The 18992-nt window shown below is 41.6% G+C and overlaps 1 protein-coding gene across 2 annotated transcripts in view; it reads left to right on the forward strand.

The window, feature by feature from the left end:
• The window catches only part of LOC125294508 (synaptic vesicle 2-related protein-like), a 104283-nt gene that overhangs the window by 44193 nt on the left and 41098 nt on the right, over window positions 1–18992 (forward strand). The window contains exons 2-8 of one of the 2 annotated variants that reach the window (XM_048243332.1): window positions 6894–6948; window positions 9583–9746; window positions 10174–10259; window positions 10542–10640; window positions 10844–10915; window positions 11084–11208; window positions 18030–18093. In XM_048243332.1, coding sequence (XP_048099289.1) covers window positions 9659–9746; window positions 10174–10259; window positions 10542–10640; window positions 10844–10915; window positions 11084–11208; window positions 18030–18093 — 534 coding nt within the window. In that variant the 5' untranslated portion in view covers window positions 6894–6948; window positions 9583–9658. The remainder of the gene's footprint in view (window positions 1–6893; window positions 6949–9582; window positions 9747–10173; window positions 10260–10541; window positions 10641–10843; window positions 10916–11083; window positions 11209–18029; window positions 18094–18992) is intronic. The other variant, XM_048243330.1, reaches the window with a different exon arrangement.

Consider the following 18992-nt stretch of genomic DNA (forward strand, 5'->3'; position numbering starts at 1 on the left):
ACTTAACTTCTCTGAGCATATAGCTTCTATTGCAAAATCATGTCGGGTTTATGCTTTACAACATTAGGGAAGATCAGACCTTATCTGACACAAGATTCCACACAATTTCTTGTTCAGACCATGGTCATCTCTAAGCTGGACTATTGTAATTCACTATTAGCTGGCTTACCCGCTTGTGTAACAAGATCATTACAGCTGATTCAAAATGCTGGAGCACGCCTGGTCTTCAATCAGCCAAAGAGGACACATGTAACTCCTCTCCTAGTTACTCTCCATTGGCTCCCTATAGTAGCCAGAATTAAATTTAAATCTCTCACTTTGGCCTATAGGACACTAACTAGATCTGCTCCTAGTTATTTTAATTCAATAATCAAGCCTTACATCCCCAACCGCCCACTGCGGTCTTTTGGAGCGTATGTTGTGTCGACCAGGCATGAAAACTGGGTCTAATTCCAGACTCTTTTCTTCAGTGGTTCCATGTTGGTGGAATGAACTGCCCAGTGCTCTCCGTTCCTGTGGTAGTTTTGGGTCGTTTAAGAGGGGTCTAAAGACATTCCTATTCAACATATACTTAGTTGTTTAAGCGCTTATGTGTTATGGTTTGTATAGTGTTGTTTTGTTTTAATTGGGCTGTTAATTAATTTGACATTATTGTTTATTATTGATATTCTCCTTAATGTAGTCTTAGCATGTCATTGTTTTTATATTATTGATTGAATTGACATTATTGTTTTATTATTGCCTTTCCCTTTTTTTTTACATTGCTTTTATTAGGCTATTGCTTGAATTGATATTATTGTGTACTACAACTATTCTCCTTACTATATTTGACCTACATTTTAATCTGTTCCCTGTTCAATTTTAAATATTATGTTGTTTTGTATTTATGTGTCGCTTTGGACAAAGGCGTCTGCTAAATCCATAACCATAACCATAACTTTGGAAGTGCACAGGAAGTTTATTAAAAAAGACTGTTTATACAAGCAGTACCTTCAGAGAATCTCTTCGCTGGCCGCCATCTTGTAATGAAGTCGCTATCAGTCGACTCCCGAGCACGAACGAACAGGAAGGACAGGGGAACAGATTGCAAAAGTAATTACAAAATTACAAAATTACTAATTACAAAAGTAAATAGGAAATATATAGTTACTGTCTACATGAGCATGATGAGTACACGGTATCAACAAAGCTCAAAAGGTTTTACATCAGTGATGGGAATCTCGCGTAATGTTGTTGACGGAAGACGTGCTGCACATGTGAAGGAAACAGCCTACGACATGAGTTTAAAAAAAAATGCATGCAAACTAAACTCAATTTAATTCGCAATAATGTCACATTTTTACATGGCATAGGCCTATATGCAGTTGTTTGATTGCACGCATGTTTGCATTTTGCAAGGTCTATTTTCTTACGTCTGTCTGTCCCGCCTTCAACACTTATAGCCTTCAGCGCTGCGCAGCCTCAGGTCAGCTCACTTCACTTGATCAGTTCTTGGCGAACGGTAGTGTCACACGAAGTTAGCTAAACTGCTAGAATGAGCAACAAAAAACAAGCATCTTTAGCAGGTCACTGGCCAGAGTGTTTGAGTTGCGAGAGCCGCTGCAGAGATTTCTTACAGAAAAAAAGTCACCGTTAGCTGCACATTTTAGTGATGAGGACTGGGTGTCAAAACTCACTTACCTATGTGACATATTCGGGTTGCTTAAAGGAACCGTATGTAAGAAATGTATTTCAATTAATCATAAAATGGCCCTGATATGTCACTAGACATTAAGAAATCATGTTAATTTCAAATACTTATATCACTGACAACAGTATTCCGGCCAGGATATTGTCATTTAAAAAGTGAAGTTGCAGCCCTCAACTGATGTTGATGTTGTGTTTTGTCATGTCATGTTGTGTTTTGGCCTGATGCGCCACCTATCTACTAATCACAAAGTCAGTAGTGTTTCGGCATCCGGGTTGGCAACCTCGAGTCAGGGGGGAGGGGGAGGTGATACACCACTCTACAGTAATTTGAAAGTGATCGCAGTACCAGTTTTGGCCACAATCTTACATATGGTTCCTTTAATGACCTTAACCTGTCACTCCAGGGGAGAATGACGACTGTCTTTAAACTGGCAGATAAAGTCGCTGCATTTACAGTAAGCCAAGCTTGATTTGTGGGGACGACCAGTGGACCGAGGTGTATTTGATATGTTCCAAACAGTAGTGGGGGTTTTGGGAGAGACTGAGGCAGGGCCCTTTCTCTCGCAGCTGGTGCGCGATCACCTTGTTGCGCGATCACCTTGTTGCGCTTTCAAATGAGTTTGAGCATTCGGCTACTTCCCATCCTCCAAAGATCTACGGCAAACCAGTGAGTGGGTCTGCAACCCATTTGTCAATATCCCGAATAGTCCTAACTTGTCAGCGCAGGAGGAAGAGCAGTCAATCGAAATTGCAAATGACGGTGGTCTTAAGAGTGTGTATGAAGAAACCTCTCTGGCGGGTTTTTGGATCAAAACCAATGCAGAATATCCCGAGATAGCCGTGAAAGCGCTGAAAACGTTGCTACCATTTCCCACCACGTATCTATCACGAGGCGGGTTTTCTGCAATGACTGCAACTAAGACCAAATTGCGCAATCGACTGGACATTTCAAACACACTGAGGGTGTCACTGTCTTCCATCACCCCCTGATGGAACCTTCTTGTTGCAGGGAAACAAGCACAGGGCTCCCACTGATTATATTCGTAATGCACGTTTAGTTCCATTTGTTCCCCATATTTTGTTAAGCATGTTCACACTTGATAGATGTAGCTTCAAGTTGTTCAATTTTTCATAGTTCATATTGTTCAATTTTCACTTCTTCAAGTTCACGTTTTTCACATTTTTAAGAGTTCGTTACCTTCACTGTTAACTGGAGCTAGTTCTTTTCAATTATTCCACTGCTTGGTTGAATTTCCCATTGTCCTACATAATTTAGAAATCCACCATTAACCGTATGTTATCTGCACACCTATGAAGTAGATCCATTTTTTGGGATCACACTTGTATATTAATTAAAGAACTTCGTTGGTGAAGTTTAAATGAACTGTCACGTTGCATCCGAGCTGTAAAATGCAGGGGTTCAGAACATTGCAACATTGTAGCATATGACGGAGGTGGCTTTTAGCTAGATGGATGACAGCAGGCTAAGTAAAAGCGATGTTTCAAAGCTAAAGTTCATCAGAATCTTGGGATACGCCAGTTACAACGGGAGAGATAGAACTAACGACTGGCCTTTGGCTGTCAACCATCCATTTAGAACTAGTAACGGCAGTTTGTCCTGTGAGTTGAGAAATTAGTTGATATGTGTCGGAAGAAATTAGTTCTACAAACAAGACAGTTTTAGCTATTAAAACGCTTTAAATTGTAACAGGAAATGAACACAACGCAAGTTTGGAATAAGCGAATAATGGACTCCATGGTGGTCTGTTCACAGAAGTTAATGCACTCACGAGGTTTAAACGGCCCTCCGCCGCTGGCCGGGGCCGTTTTACAACCTCGACCGTGCATTAACTTCTGTGAACAGACCACCGTCGCCCATTATCCCTTTATATAATGCATGCACAACACATTTTGAACATGGAACCCCGACCCCCGGTCCGTGAAAAAAAATGGGAATCAAACCGTCCATGGTACATAAAAAGGTTGGGGACCCCTGCCTTAATGTGCTTTGTAAGAAATGATAAGGTGGCTTGTAACAAATTAGCATTTAATTATATTATTGATATCTACCGTCAAAATAATTAGATATTATTTTTTGCCCACCCCTAACTTCAACTGAACAGATAACAACGGACATGCCACATTAGGGGAGACCGGGGCTGGTTGGAACAGGGGCAGGTTGAAACACTGTTAATATCCAGGCTACTAGAGGGAGCTGCAACAAAATTCCAACACTAAACTGACGGCCTTATTGAGTAGAGTAAACTCAATGTATGTAACTGGTCTCCAGGTCATTAACCCTTTAGGTGAGAACAACTTTTTTGATTTTGTAGTGTCAAAACTTAGAATATGCACCTCCCACTAAATACATCCTAGAAGGGTAATAGTTAGGGATATAAAAAAAAATATTCATTATAATTGATTGCTAGGGGACTCATCTATAATTTAAAATGAAGTTTAAAAACCTGAGGTGACTGATATTAGCAGGCTAACAGCATTTGTGCAAAAAAGTTTGACCTAATGTGGGCGGGGCAGGTTGGCACACTGATTTTGGGGTTAGTTGGCACATACATTCCCTATGGCTATTTTGTGACATCTATAAACTTTGTATTTTACACATAAAAACATCATCAATCTTTATTTTAACATTGTTATTGTAATTACTGAACATAGTTTTACATTTGGAAGCATTTCAGACCTTTTTAAACATTTGAAGTAAAAAAAAATCGGTAGGGACCAAATTGGTCTTGACGGTGAGCCCTACTGAAGAAAAACACACAGAAAATAAATCAGCAAACCCCTACAGGTAGTGATATAGATGAGCACTTCAAACAAAAGCAAAAGAAGTACTGAAAAGGACTATAACATAGGTGTTCCAACCAACCCCGACTACATGTGCCAACCAACCCCGTGCATGGGGCAGGTTGGCACACGTGCACAACACCACTTTAATCATATATAACTCAAAACAAGGGATCATTTGTTGACATTGAATATATACATTTTGTAGCTGAGATCCCAAGCTTTCAGTTAATCACAATTTGACCATTTCAACGCATTGTAAGACGGAGAAATATAACCGAGAGTGAAAAGTGTTCCAACCAGCCCCGGTCTCCCCTACTAACATCAAAACTGGAAGACAATGCTAGTCTTCAGGGTCACAGAAATTGCCAGGAGAAAGTGGACAACACCTTGTCTTGTTGCAGGAAAACAAGCACAGGGCTCCCACTGATTATATTTGTAATGCACATTTAGTTCCCATGTTTCCCATGTTCACATTTGATATATGTAGCTTTAAGTTGTTCAATTTTCATAGTTCATATTGTTCAATTTTCCCTTCTTCAAGTTCACGGTTTTCACATTTTTAAGAGTTTGTTACCTTCACTGTTCATACATAACTGGAGCTAGTTCTTTTCAAGTAATGCATGCACAACACATATGGAACATGGAACCCCAACCCCAACCCGGTCCGTGGGAATCAAACCGGTCCATGGTACATAAAAGGTTGGGGACCCCTGGTTTACATTACTTGTGGACTGGACTTGGAAGTTTGCAAATCTTGAGAAGATGGCAGAATACGAAGAAGACACAGATTATACGAGGAAATTGAAATCATCGGATCTGCAAAATATAAATGACTATTACGCTATTCAAAATTTCCGGATACTAGTGACTGACTTGGACACCATTCCCAATGCAATGGGTGCAACCATCCCCCACTCACCTCGGCGGACCCCAAGTCACGTTCGGCCAGGTTAGGTTACCTGGAAAGCCCCCCACACATCTATTCCATTTATCAAAATACACACTGAATCAACGCCCACCTCTTCCTCCCTCCCAAACTACATTTCTTTCTATTTCTGATGGCGGGCTCGGAAAAGTAACGTCAGCATCAACTGCTCTCCGGAATACAAAGCTAAGTGGCTTGTTAGCAAGCAAAGTTTGGTCATGTAACGTTACACGATTCCAAAACGGTGTGATTTAGACCCTGTTTACACAAGCATGTGTATTTTTATAAAGGAAGACATTTCCCTACGTTTGAGCCTTTCGCCCCGTAAAACGGTTATCCAAAAAAACTCCGGCCAAAGTGATTTTTTTGGAAAACTTTGTTTATGGGTTTGGTTGTAAACTGTGGTAAACTGAGTTTTGGGCAGCCAACGTCACAGTATGCGACAGAAGTACACCAAATGTGCGACCAATGTTTACATTTACATGTTCTCACGTGCGACTTCACATTTTGGGGCTGAGGTGATCATGGATGCACTCAGAATAGCCATCGCGTTTATGTTGGTGCAGACCCTTTTTGTTGTATCGACAACAACTTGCTTTACGGCTGCTATCCGAAGAAGAAAGTACACTTCCGTTTCCGGTGGCTTGGGCAACTTTTCAGGATTCTGATTGGTTAATGTGAGCTTGAGCTTATCGTTAGACTGCCACTGTGGTTTGGCGTGCTCATGACAGCATGTATGTACACGGGTTTGTGTAAAAACACATAAAAAAAAAAACGGTCTCGTGTAAATGCAGTTTTATTTGCAAACGCAGATGGTCAGATATTCGTTTAGGAAAATACCCTGCTTCGTGTAAACGTAGTCTTATATGCAAATAGTCAATTTCATACATACCTCCGGAGCAATTACTGTCGCTTTCGGGATGGCATTTTTCTTCACATGTACCCGTCTTGGGGGGTTTGATCCTCTTGTAGGGATAGCAAACTCGTCTGCATCAAAATGTCGACTACATACACGGTAATCCTTCTGTTTTAGAATATTGACAGGTGTCTCGACATCGAGTTGCAAAACAACAATCCACTGTTTCAAAGTGGGCTCCTGGAAAGGTAGCCTGTGAAACGTTTCTGGATTGTAGCTCCACATCCTCTTGCCACAACCTGGTATTGCACATACGCGAACCATCCTTCCTGCTCTTCACCTCGTCAGGTATACCTGTAGCCTGCACACATGCTCCTCCTCACGTGTGCAGCAACTGATCAGCTGTTTCCTTCACGTGTGCAGCACGTCTTCCGTCAACAACATTACGCGAGATTCCCATCACTGATGTAAAACCTTTTGAGCTTTGTTGATACCGTGTACTCATCATGCTCATGTAGACAGTAACTATATATTTCCTATTTACTTTTGTAATTAGTAATTTTGTAATTACTTTTGCAATCTGTTCCCCTGTCCTTCCTGTTCGTTCGTGCTTGGCAGTCGACTGATAGCGACTTCATTACAAGATGGCGGCCAGCGGAGAGATTCTCTGAAGGTACTGCTTGTATAAACAGTCTTTTTTTTAATAAACTTCCTGTTCCAAAGTTCTCATTATCTCGTTTTAAATGTCAGGACCCTCAGAAGTCTACCAATGCAGTGTGGAGTTACTTGGAACATTTTTAATGGTGTAAAAATAGCGATTTAGCTGCATAGGCTACGCTATGCCCCCACAGCTAGCTGAAAACCTTATGCATGTTCGGCGAAAATCGGCGCAATTCGGAATACTAGGGGGTGACCGAAGGTGCCTATTGGACACATAAGTAAGTACTCGGCAACATCTTTCAGTGCAGCTAAGGTCAATTTCACACCGGAATTCTCCTTTAATGACATGTGATTGCAATCTGTATCTTTACGCAGATGATTCAGCTCTTTTAGTGTCTCATTGTATTAAGTATAAGTATATATACTCTTTTGATCCCGTGAGGGAAATTTGGTCTCTGCATTTATCCCAATCCGTGAATTAGTGAAACACTGCACACTGAACACAGAGTGAGGTGAAGCACACACTAATCCCGGCGCAGTGAGCTGCCTGCACCAACAGCAGTGCTCGGGGAGCAGTGAGGGGTTGCTCAAGGGGACCTTGCTCAAGGGCGCTTCAGCCGTGGCCTACTGGTCGGGGTTCGAACCAGCAACCCTCCGGTTACAAGTCCGAAGCGCTAACCAGTAGGCCACAGCTGCCCCTAATAAAGCAGAAGTAGAGAAATGACTTAGTTTAGAACTTCAGAAAGTCAGCATTTGGTTATCTAAAAAAAACAATCTGTCTCTTCATCTTGGCAAAACTGAATCAATACTATTTGAATAAAATACAAAGCTAAGGAAGTCATCTGGATTCAATGTGGTAGTTGGTGAATCTGAAATTACAACTAAGAAATCAGTTACTTACTTAGGCTGCATACTTGACAATGAATTATCTGGGGAGTGCAAAGCTCTAAAAGTTCTGTCTAAAGTAAATCAGAAAAAAAATATCTAGCTAGAATACCTCATTGATTGATAGAAAAGCTATTGAGATTCTGACTGGGGCCCTAATACAATGCCACTTTAAAGGGATACCAGGCAAGCCTGATGCTTTTTCTCTATGAAGCTCCCCCTACCGTCTGTACGTGTTGATATGTGTGCGAGCCCTCGCTCGGTCTGAAGCTCTTTTCCTTTTCTTTGCATTTTCCGTCAAGGGTTTTCGCTGCTTATTCGCCAGCTCTGCCGTTTTACACACGTTTGCAACAATCACTAGCGTTTCGTTAGCCTGCCTCTGTGCTGGGGATGCAGAATGTAAACGGATTCTGCTTCTCGTGATGTCTGAGACTTTGTGATACTGAAAGTCGGCGGGTAGGATACACCGAACTTGCAAGTGGGATATTCTTCCTACGGGCAGTAGGGGCGGGCGAGAGAGCCTTCATTCATCCTGTAATGAGTAATTTAACCATATACCAACTTACGAAGATGATTAATTAACACGAAAACGTTGCCTGGTGTCCCTTTAATTAGCACTTCATGGTACACACACATTCCAAAGATTTTCAAACAGAAGCTGCAGACATCAGAAAACAAATTAGTGAGGCTTATTCTTAAACTTCAATCTTACTCATACCTCAACCCAGCTCATTTCAGTAGCCTTAAGTAGCTCAAAGTAGAGGATAGAGAAAATATATTGTTATAATTGTAAATGTTGCTAGTTACTCAACTAGGGGTAGTACCACTGATTTTGTTCTATGCAGATTTAAAAGTTGCATGGGTAAGGGCTCATCAAGTAAGTAAATAAGGGCTTTCAATATTTAGCAGCAGTCACATGGAATGGGTTACCAGCAGACCTAAAGTCAACTGGCAGTATTGGTCAGTTATCCCTAAAGAGCTGGCTGGGCAGTAGACAGTAGTAGTGTCATTATAGTTACATGCACTGTATGTGTAACAGAGGTCATAATTCGTCCACCGCTCACGGCCCTCGAACCCGCCTCCTCGACACACACCGGCATGGGAGTCGAACGCTCTAACCACTGAGCTAGAAGCCCAGGCTTCCAACTCAGCGGTTAGAAGCGTTCTTAAGGTTAGGGCTGTAAGGATTTACACGGGCAACTAGCACGCTAGCTCAGTTCGCCTCTGTTACATATGCACTGTATTTTCTACTCTGTTTTATGTTGTACTGTATGTTCTTTATGTCTGTGGGATGCTTGGACTGTCTTCTATATTTTGCACATAATTACATTCACCTTAAGACATGCCTACACCTGCAAATATTGGCACACACTACCAAGCGCATACATTTTAAAGGCCACAGTGGAAATAATTTTCACTGATAATGTATAAAAACATTTTATTTATTGATTTATTTATATAAGAATCATCCTTTGTACAAAATACGTCAATAAAGATTTTCAGTCAATCAAATATAAATATATCACGACTCTAGAGGGAGCTCTACAGTGCAACCCGTCCATTTGAGAGTGGCAGCTGACATTGTTGAGTTGCCATTGACAATCAAAGTATTATATCCCCTCGGGGCTTTCCGTTTGGAAAATATATTCCTGCTGCTGCGGTAGAGCACTATTCTTATACTATGTTTGTGAGGAGTACATGAAGTAAACGATTCTCAACAACTCTTGACTGACGGATTATTCTATTAATTAACATTTTACAGTGTGGTGAAGTTTCGCCGGACAGGTGAGAGCTCTCGCTCAGATGATGACCATACAATCAAGGAACAAGATGTCCAGATGAACACTTCCCAAACTGATCTTGAACCTGGCCCTAGCCTGGCTGATGGTGCTTCAGTTCCGCGGGAATTTGCCAATCCCACTGATGGTACAACAAGAATTAAACAATTCTATAGCCCTGACTAAATTATGATTTTCAATGCTGTTTTAACATTGTGTAGAAATGTCTCTGCTTAGTGAATGCAATGACCTGAGTGATTAGAGCCCGGCAGGTGTCATTGTAAGATTTTTTGTATATCGAGAGAATTTTACTAAATTGTGTACTCATTTTACTAAATTGTCGATTCATTTGACTAAATTGTGCGCTCATTTAAATTGAGATGACAGTTTAGCAAAATGAGTGCACAATTTAGTAAAATGAGAGCAAGATTTAGTAAAATGATCACACAATTTAGTAAAATGAGTGCATATCCTGTGGATATACACATGTGCAATGACACCTCTGGGTTTCCATATCAAATCCAGCGTATGCAATTTCCAGTGAAAATGTAGTATGATGTTTGCTTTTATCCTAGATACCTTTATGGTGGAAGATGCAGTTGAGGCCATTGGCTTTGGGACTTTCCAGTGGAAGTTGTCTATCCTCACTGGACTATCATGGGTGAGACGGTCATGGTGTTAATTTACATATTACAAAATTACAAAGAGAGATGGAAAACATTGTGCTGGTTCATTAACAAGTGGCCTGGACCCAGTAACATGAAGTAGTTCATGACCAATGATTTCATTTCTTCAAATGTTTTGATTTGATAAACTTTATCATCATTATTTTGTTGTGTTCCTCTATTGGTTCAATGGAAGGAAAGCCTGACAAAACTTTGTTTAGCCTTTCTCGGCATTACACTTCTGAAACTCCTTCCTTTTTTGTTTTGTAATTATTCAGATGGCTGATGCCATGGAGATGATGATACTCAGTATACTGGCTCCCCAGCTTCACTGTGAGTGGAGACTACCCAGCTGGGAGGTAGCACTGCTCACCTCGGTACAATTTGCAATTTTTTTATTTGTTTTTGTGTATTGCAGGGGTAGCTAGCCTCTTTCAACACATCCTTGATGTACGATTAATGTTTATATGGCTATTTGGGTCTTAGGATGGAGAACAGAACTCAGTTGGGTCAGCAGAGTTGGCTGCCACTAGTTATTTATTTTTACTTTCTGATTTCAGCTTCTTCTTTTTTTAACTAGGTTGTATTTATTGGAATGATGATCAGTTCTTCACTATGGGGGAACATATCGGATAAGTATGGCCGGAAAACAGTGAGTTCTCTTCTCTGATTGAAGGCTGCATTAACATATTTCAAAATAATTTTCATCATATAATTTCTGAAACAACAAACTAAGGAGTTAAAACCATTTGTTCCGGTGTGTGTGTGTGTATGTGTGTGTGTGTGTGTGTGTGTGTGTGCACGCTTGTATGTATACCAGGGCCTGAGGATGAGTGTGTTGTGGACACTGTTTTACAGCATTCTCAGTGCATTTTCTCCAATCTATCCCTGGATTCTGTTCCTTCGTGCTCTCGTGGGATTTGGCATTGGAGGGGCACCACAATCGTAAGTGTTGTTTTAGAGCATTTAAACAAAAGAAAAGACCTGCATCAGTAGCCTGATGTAGCAAGACTCAATTCTGTTCAGGGGAATGTTTCAACTGAAACTGGGGAAAAAATGCCTCTGCACACAATTGGATAAACCTAACCAATCAGGGGTGGGTTTCTAGAAAGGGTCGTTGGCTAACTGCTGTTGCAAACTTTTGAGTTAGAACCATCATTTTTGGATTTGGTGTTTCTACAGTAGAAAGGGTAGTTCCAACCATAGATATACAGTACACTGCTCAAAAAAAACACTTTGAAAACACATCTGATCTCAATGGGAAAAAACTCTGGATATCTATACTGTTATGCACTGGGTAATGTGTACTGGGTAAAGGATGCCACATTATTTTTTTGGTAATGAAAATGATCAACCTACAGAGGGCTGAATTCAAAGACCCCCACGAAAATCAATGAAAAAAGTGAAAAAAAATGATGCGACAAGCTTGTCCATTTTGCCTAAATTTCATTGCAGCAACTCAAAATGGTACTCAGTAGTTCGTATGAGGTGTTCTACTGGATTTAAGTCAGGGGAGTGTGGGGGACAGTCAATGGTATCAATTCCCTCATCCTCCAGGAACTGCCTGCACACTCTCGCCACATGTGGCCGGCCATTGTTGTGCACCAGGGGGAACCCAGCGGCCTCTGCACCAGTACAGGGTCAGACAATGGGTCTGAAGATTCATCCCCGATACCTAAGAGCAGTGAGGGTGCCGTTGTCTTGCCCATAGAGGTCTGTGCGTCCCTCCAAGGGTATGCCTCCCCAGACCATCACTGACCCACCACCAAATCAGTCATGCTGAATGATGTCGCAGGCAGCATAACGTTCTCCACAACATGTCCAGACCCTTTCACGTCTGTCACATGTGCTCAGGGTGAACCTGCTCTCATCTGTGAAAAGCACAGGGCGCCAATGGCGGACCTGCCAATTTTGTATTCTATGGTAAATGGCAATTGAGCTCCATAGTGCTGGGCAGTGAGCACAGAAGATCCCTCTAGAGGCAATCGGGCCCTCAGGCCACCCTCATGAAGTCTGTTTCTGACAGTGTGGTCAGAGACATTCACACCAGCGGCCTGCTGGAGGTCATTTTGTAGGGCTCTGGCAGGGCTCCTACTGTTCCTCCTTGCACAAAGGAGCAGATACTGGTCCTGCTGCTGGGTAAAGGATCTCCTACCACAGTTCCCAGCTCTCTTAGAGCAACTGCCTGTCTCCAGGAATCTCCTTTTGAGACTGCGCTGGGAGACATAGAAGTCCTGGCAATGGAATGTATTGGTGTGCCACCTTTGTAGGCTCCAGGTACTGGCTTATGCTGCCAGTAGTGACACTGACCCTACCCAAATGCGAAACTTGTGAAAAATCACTCAAGCAGGATAAAGATGGAAAAATTATCAGTTGCCACCACCTGTAAAACCATTCCTGTTTTGGGGGTCGTCTCATTGTTGCCCCTCTAGTGCACCTGTTGTTAACTTTGATGACACCAAAGCAGGTGAAACTGATTCACAACCACCTCTGTTACGTAACTGGCCAGACCAATAGCTTACAAGTTTGATAGACTTGATGCTATACTCCAATGAAAAAGTGTTCCCTTATTTATTTTGAGCAGTGTATATATAATAAACACTAGGGGCCCGATGTACGTACATTTGCGAACGTAGCATTATCAGCGTCATGGATAAACCGCAGACTGCGAACGCTGTCAGACACAAGTTTCCGTCATATTTATCAAACTAGTGTAAACTGCACCTTTCTCTGCCTTTCCTGGTCCTTACCGCCTGTGACTACTTGGGGCAGCCGTGGCCCACTGGTTAGCACTCTGGACTTGTAACCAGAGGGTTGCCGGTTCGAGTCCCGACCAGTGGGCCGCAGCTGAAGTGCCCTTGAGCAAGGCACCTAACCACCTCACTGCGCCGGGATTAGTGTGTGCTTCACCTCACTGTGTGTTCACTGTGTGCTGTTTGTGTTTTACTAATTCACCGATTGGGTTAAATGCAGAGACCAAATTTCCCTCACGGGATAAAAAAGTATATATATAGTTTCTCTTCGTCATACAGTCTGGAACAAAGTAATAATAATCTGTCTCCGTAATGGGCGGATGCTTTTGAGGTTTAAAATCATTGGAGTTCCCTTAACCAATCAGCAACGTTTGGTAATGACGTATGCTGTGTGCCGGAGTTCAGGCTTTTACGCTTCCCACTTCTGCTCTCAGTAGTAAACAGACCGCTGGCTAGTATGCAGGCTACCTGACCACCAGGGCAGTCTCTTCGTAGTGGATATATCTCTAACTTGCGCCAGCCACAGACCGAGAGTTGTATACCAAAAGAGTCACGTCGCCGAGATTATATCAGCTCTTGTCACACGCCAGTTTTCCCCCTTATCTCTTCTCGCCGCTTATCAGGCGATTGTTGTTCTACGCAGCCCGGTGACTTCGTCGGAGCTTACTTCGTTCTCCACGGGCTGTTGGGACTACACTCTCGAATAAGTTGGATTGTACTGACGACCTACTTGTTATTTAACCTGGAGCTTGCTCAGTTAAACTAACAGTTGTTCGGCATAAAACAACGCACCTTGAGCCACGCTCGGTGACTGGCTAACGTTACTGTCCACAAGCACAGTAGCCTCGTCTGGACCCCAGCTCGGCCACAGGCTAGCCTCTGTTAAACACAAACACGGAGCGGTTTACCTTGAGCCCAGCTCGGTAACCGCTAGTCCCAGTCAAGCACAGTCACAGCAGCCTTGCCTTGAGCTCCGCTCGGTAACCGGCTAGCTCATGTCAAGACACACCGCCTCGCCTTGAGCCCCACTCGGTAGGGTAGCTATAGCTAACATTCCATTCCTTAAGTAGGCCTATGCCGCATTGATTTTGTTAAGGTAATTTGAGAGTAGGGGGGAGAATAACAAGCAGCAAACTTTTATTTGAAAACATGTTAAGTAGTGATGCATGTAGTACACTTGTGCGTTTAGGTTTAGCTATCACCATCTAATAAATCAAACTTTTCCCAAAGCCAGTTGGAAGGAGAGTTCTACGTCCTTGCCATTTATAAAATTGACAAGACAAGCCTCTTGCTCCTGCTTTAATTGCGTGTTGGCCTCGAGAGTTGCGACAACTTCGCGGATAGCTTCTAGCGTCTCTTCCTCCGTCGCCATTGTTGCTGTGCTGTTGAACTACAAGCAACTCGGCAGGCAAGTTCCGCGTCATCACTCAACTGTTCGCTGATTGGCGCGGGTCGCATCGCATGAACCGCATACTGTGGGTTGGGCCAGACTACGTGCGAGGCTGAAATCAAATTTTGGCCGGAAGTACGTAGGAAGATAACACCAGGCTACCTTTCTCCGCCCATAAACGCAATTTACGAACGTCCACAACTGAATGGCATAGCCTATACAAGCACAGTTGAATGAAGTTAACTGATGACAACATTAAAAAGAATCAAACGTTTAGCGATCATGAAATTATACCATACATGATAAGATGTCAACAAGCAGGGAGATAATGAAGATCAGTAGTTTTACTCAAAGTACTTGTGCACGTAGGCTATGGAAAATTGGTAAAATCTAGCAAGTAGGAAAGTGAATGACGTGAAAGTGAAAGTAAGACATTCCAAAGGCCAACGAAAGTTAAGGCTGCTTTTGATAGTACATATATTTACAAAACTGGTGCTCTAAATAGCGATTCTGTTGTCTTTGAAAGGTTCTCTTATTGACGCATTGAACTGCAATTTGGATTAACACCTGCTTTTACAAAGCGTAAGTATTTAGGCACAGAATAGACGTGCGCTTTCAGGAGCAGTCTTTGTACATAACGCGGAATACATAATTAAGCGGTCTTTACGCTTCCCCTCCCATCTTTTTATGCTAAACTCCCACTTTCCCCTGGATCCTCCCATGAATGCATATGCATGACACGAAAAACGCAATTAGCCATGTTCAGCTCCCACGACAGGCAGTTTGCGCTTTTACATCATTGCGGCCTGTTTGTACATACCTCGCAATGATTTTACAAGCACGTTGCGAAACAAATATGCCTGAAGTGGGCGCAAACGCATTAGTACATCTGGCCCTAGATGTCTTATGGCGGAGTCTCTAACGGCATCACAGGCGGCCATCTTGTCACAGGCAAGCTATCTGGTGGGCTCTGTGGTACCTGATGTAAGGTATATCTCTTCTTCTACTATGGCAGAACAATGCCCCCAGGCTATAACAATGACACCTTCAGGTCACTACCTGCCGTTACAGTGCACCATTGAAACACAATGTTATGAGTTAGCGAGCTGACTGTGGCAAGATGGCCGCGAGGTGCAGACATCGACCTCCATTGGCCAGCAGCGCGGACGAGACATCTAGCCTTTATGATATATACTGTATCTATGGTTCCAACGCTCAATCGTGAACATGGGTGGAAAGTTTGGCAATTGGAATGACAGGTCGAGAGTAGTCGTTGAAGCGTTGATGGATATTTTGCAGATGACAATGTTTTAATTGCATTAGTTTGACTAGATTTTGACTAGAAAGTGGTCTTCAAGCAAGTTTGTGACTTTCTTCATCAGAATAATCTACTAGACCTATGCAGTCTGGTTTCAAGAGTGGTCATTCTACTGAAACTGCTCTTCTGTCTGTGACTGAAGCATTGAGAGTAGCTAAGTCCTCTGCTCAGTCATCAGTATTAATTCTACTAGATTTATCTGCAGCCTTTGATACTGTTAACCATGACATTCTCCTATCTATACTATCTGAACTGGGAATTTCTGGAAAAGCTCTTGACTGGTTTGAATCTTACCTTAAAGGGCGTTCTTTCAACGTGTCTTGGCAGGGACAGGTATCTAAGTCTCATGACCTCACCACAGGTGTGCCTCAGGGATCAGTATTAGGACCCTTGCTTTTCTCTATTTACACCACTTCCTTAGGTGATACCATTCGCTCACATGGATTTGACTATCACTGTTATGCAGACGACACTCAACTTTACCTGTCTTTCCCACCTGATTACTCTAGTGTTTCCCACCGGATTTCTGCATGCCTTAAGGATATTTCAGCCTGGATGAAAGATCGGCACCTTCAGCTTAATCTCTCAAAAACAGAGTTTTTGGTGTTTCCAGCTAAAACAGCTATTCCCCAACAGATTAACATCCAGCTTGACTCAACTTCACTGACCCCAACTAGATCGGCCGAAACTTGGGTGTTGTAATTGATGACCGACTTAACTTCTCTGAGCATATAGCTTCTATTGCAAAATCATGTCGGTTTATGCTTTACAACATTATGAAGATCAGACCTTATCTGACACAAGATTCCACACAACTTCTTGTTCAGACCATGGTCATCTCTAAGCTGGACTATTGTAATTCACTATTAGCTGGCTTACCCGCTTGTGTAACAAGATCATTACAGCTGATTCAAAATGCTGGAGCATGCCTGGTCTTCAATCAGCCAAAGAGGACACATGTAACTCCTCTCCTAGTTACTCTCCATTGGCTCCCTATAGTAGCCAGAATTAAATTTAAATCTCTCACTTTGGCCTATAGGACACTAACTAGATCTGCTCCTAGTTATTTTTAATTCAATAATCAAGCCTTACATCCCCAACCGCCCACTGCGGTCTTCTGGTGAGCGTATGTTGTGTCGACCAGTCATGAAAACTGGGTCTAATTCCAGACTCTTTTCTTCAGTGGTTCCATGTTGGTGGAATGAACTGCCCAGTGCTCTCCGTTCCTGTGGTAGTTTTGGGTCGTTTAAGAGGGGTCTAAAGACATTCCTATTCAACATATACTTAGTTGTTTAAGCGCTTATGTGTTATGGTTTATATAATGTTGTTTTATTTTAATTGGGCTGTTAATTAATTTGACATTATTGTTTATTATTGATATTCTCCTTAATGTAGTCTTAGCATGTCATTGTTTTTATATTATTGATTGAATTGACATTATTGTTTTATTATTGCCTTTCCCCTTTTTTACATTGCTTTTTATTAGGCTATTGCTTGAATTGATATTATTGTGTACTACAACTATTCTCCTTACTATATTTGACCTATTTTTTAATCTGTTCCCTGTTCAATTTTAAATATTATGTTGTTTTGTATTTATGTGTCGCTTTGGACAAAGGCGTCTGCTAAATCCATAACCATAACCATAACCATAGATTGACCCTTCCATATTCATACCTGAACACCTTCCAACTGAGTATTTAAGTTATCGTAATGTTTTAAATTTACACTCATTCATCTTTAGCGCAGGGGTGGAATGACGGAAGTTGTAATGGTGTTTAGACACGACAGAAACTTTTTCTTCCATTGATTATAAGTTGGTTGTGCATTCTCAATCATTTCTATGTATGATGTAGCTCTATAGATGCTCTAGTAAATGTGCAGGACTATTTTTTATAATGGCCTGACGTCATTAACACTCATTAACGGAACTTCGACCAAACAACAACACTTTCTAGACACAGTTGTTACAAGGTCGTTGTTTCAGCAATTGGTGCAGTTTTGCAGACCAGAATATGCATTTACAGCTGAATAGCACATAGCATAGCCTTTGGGGGCAACTTCACTAAATCAAAGTAGCTCTTTTAAGCCATTAACTAGGCTCATTATACGTATATGCTACTATGGAGAGGGTCTCTGCAGATAAACCAAAGTGTTTTTACCTTTGTAAGTGTAAAGATAGGATATTAAAAAGGACTGTTTGTGTAGTCAGATCATTATCTTCTTCTTTTTCCAGTCACCACCGTCTTAAACGAAAGTCTGCATTTATAGGCCCACACATGCAATTTCCACTCTTTCCCCACAGTGTCACTCTGTATGCAGAGTTCTTACCCATGAGGTCAAGGGCCACATGTATTCTACTGATTGAGGTATAGTACTGTTTTTCACATGTACACACATGCATTCAGATGCTTATTAACTTTAAGACTGTATCTCAGACTTACTAGATATACTAGATATCAACATTTTCTCTCACAAAATGCTAATTCTGTGGTAACAGCTTCCCTAACCAAGTGTTATTAATCATATATTAAGATAAAAAAATCTAGTTGGTATTGTATTTAGTGTGAAGACACTTACATAGTGCTTTCCTGTACAATCCTTTGACTTAATTTAATAAGAGTAAATTATTTGAAGTCATTATTTTGGCTGCCAGTGCGTTATGCCATTTTGTCTTGATAATGCTAACCTTCACGATTTTCGTGCGATTTCACAGTCGGTGACTTCCTTTCCGAAGTCGGAATGAAATAATGGAAGTTTCACTGGAGTCGCGGCGCGCTCCTGTCAACTACATTGTTTATTGTAAGGTGCCAATTTTAGCGATTTTAAGTCACTCAGAGTCATTTTTTTCTAGTCTTGGCATTACGACAATATCAAACATAACAAAAGACACAAGTCTTTAAGTCGTGGCTCATGCAAATAGTGACGTGAACAATATAAAAACTAGTGCTGTCAAACGATTAAAATGTTTAATCACGATTAATCGCTGAATTCCTATAGTTAATCACGATTAATCACATATTTTATCGCATGATTAAAATTCTATTATTTTGCATAGCTGAACTTTCCAGGAGTCCATATTAACAATATAAAGCAATTATTGTGTATCTTGATTAGGATTCAAATGAAAGCAAAGCAAGTTACTTCATTAACTTAACTTTAAGATGTAGGTCTATTTGATTATTTCAAATCAAATTTCAAAAGATGTGCAGGAGACCTGAGGCAACACAAGATATTCTTAAGAAATATAGCTAATAAAGGGCATAAC

The sequence above is a fragment of the Alosa alosa genome, chromosome 5 (genome assembly GCF_017589495.1).
Source record: "Alosa alosa isolate M-15738 ecotype Scorff River chromosome 5, AALO_Geno_1.1, whole genome shotgun sequence".
Classification (NCBI taxonomy): Eukaryota; Metazoa; Chordata; class Actinopteri; order Clupeiformes; family Clupeidae; genus Alosa; species Alosa alosa.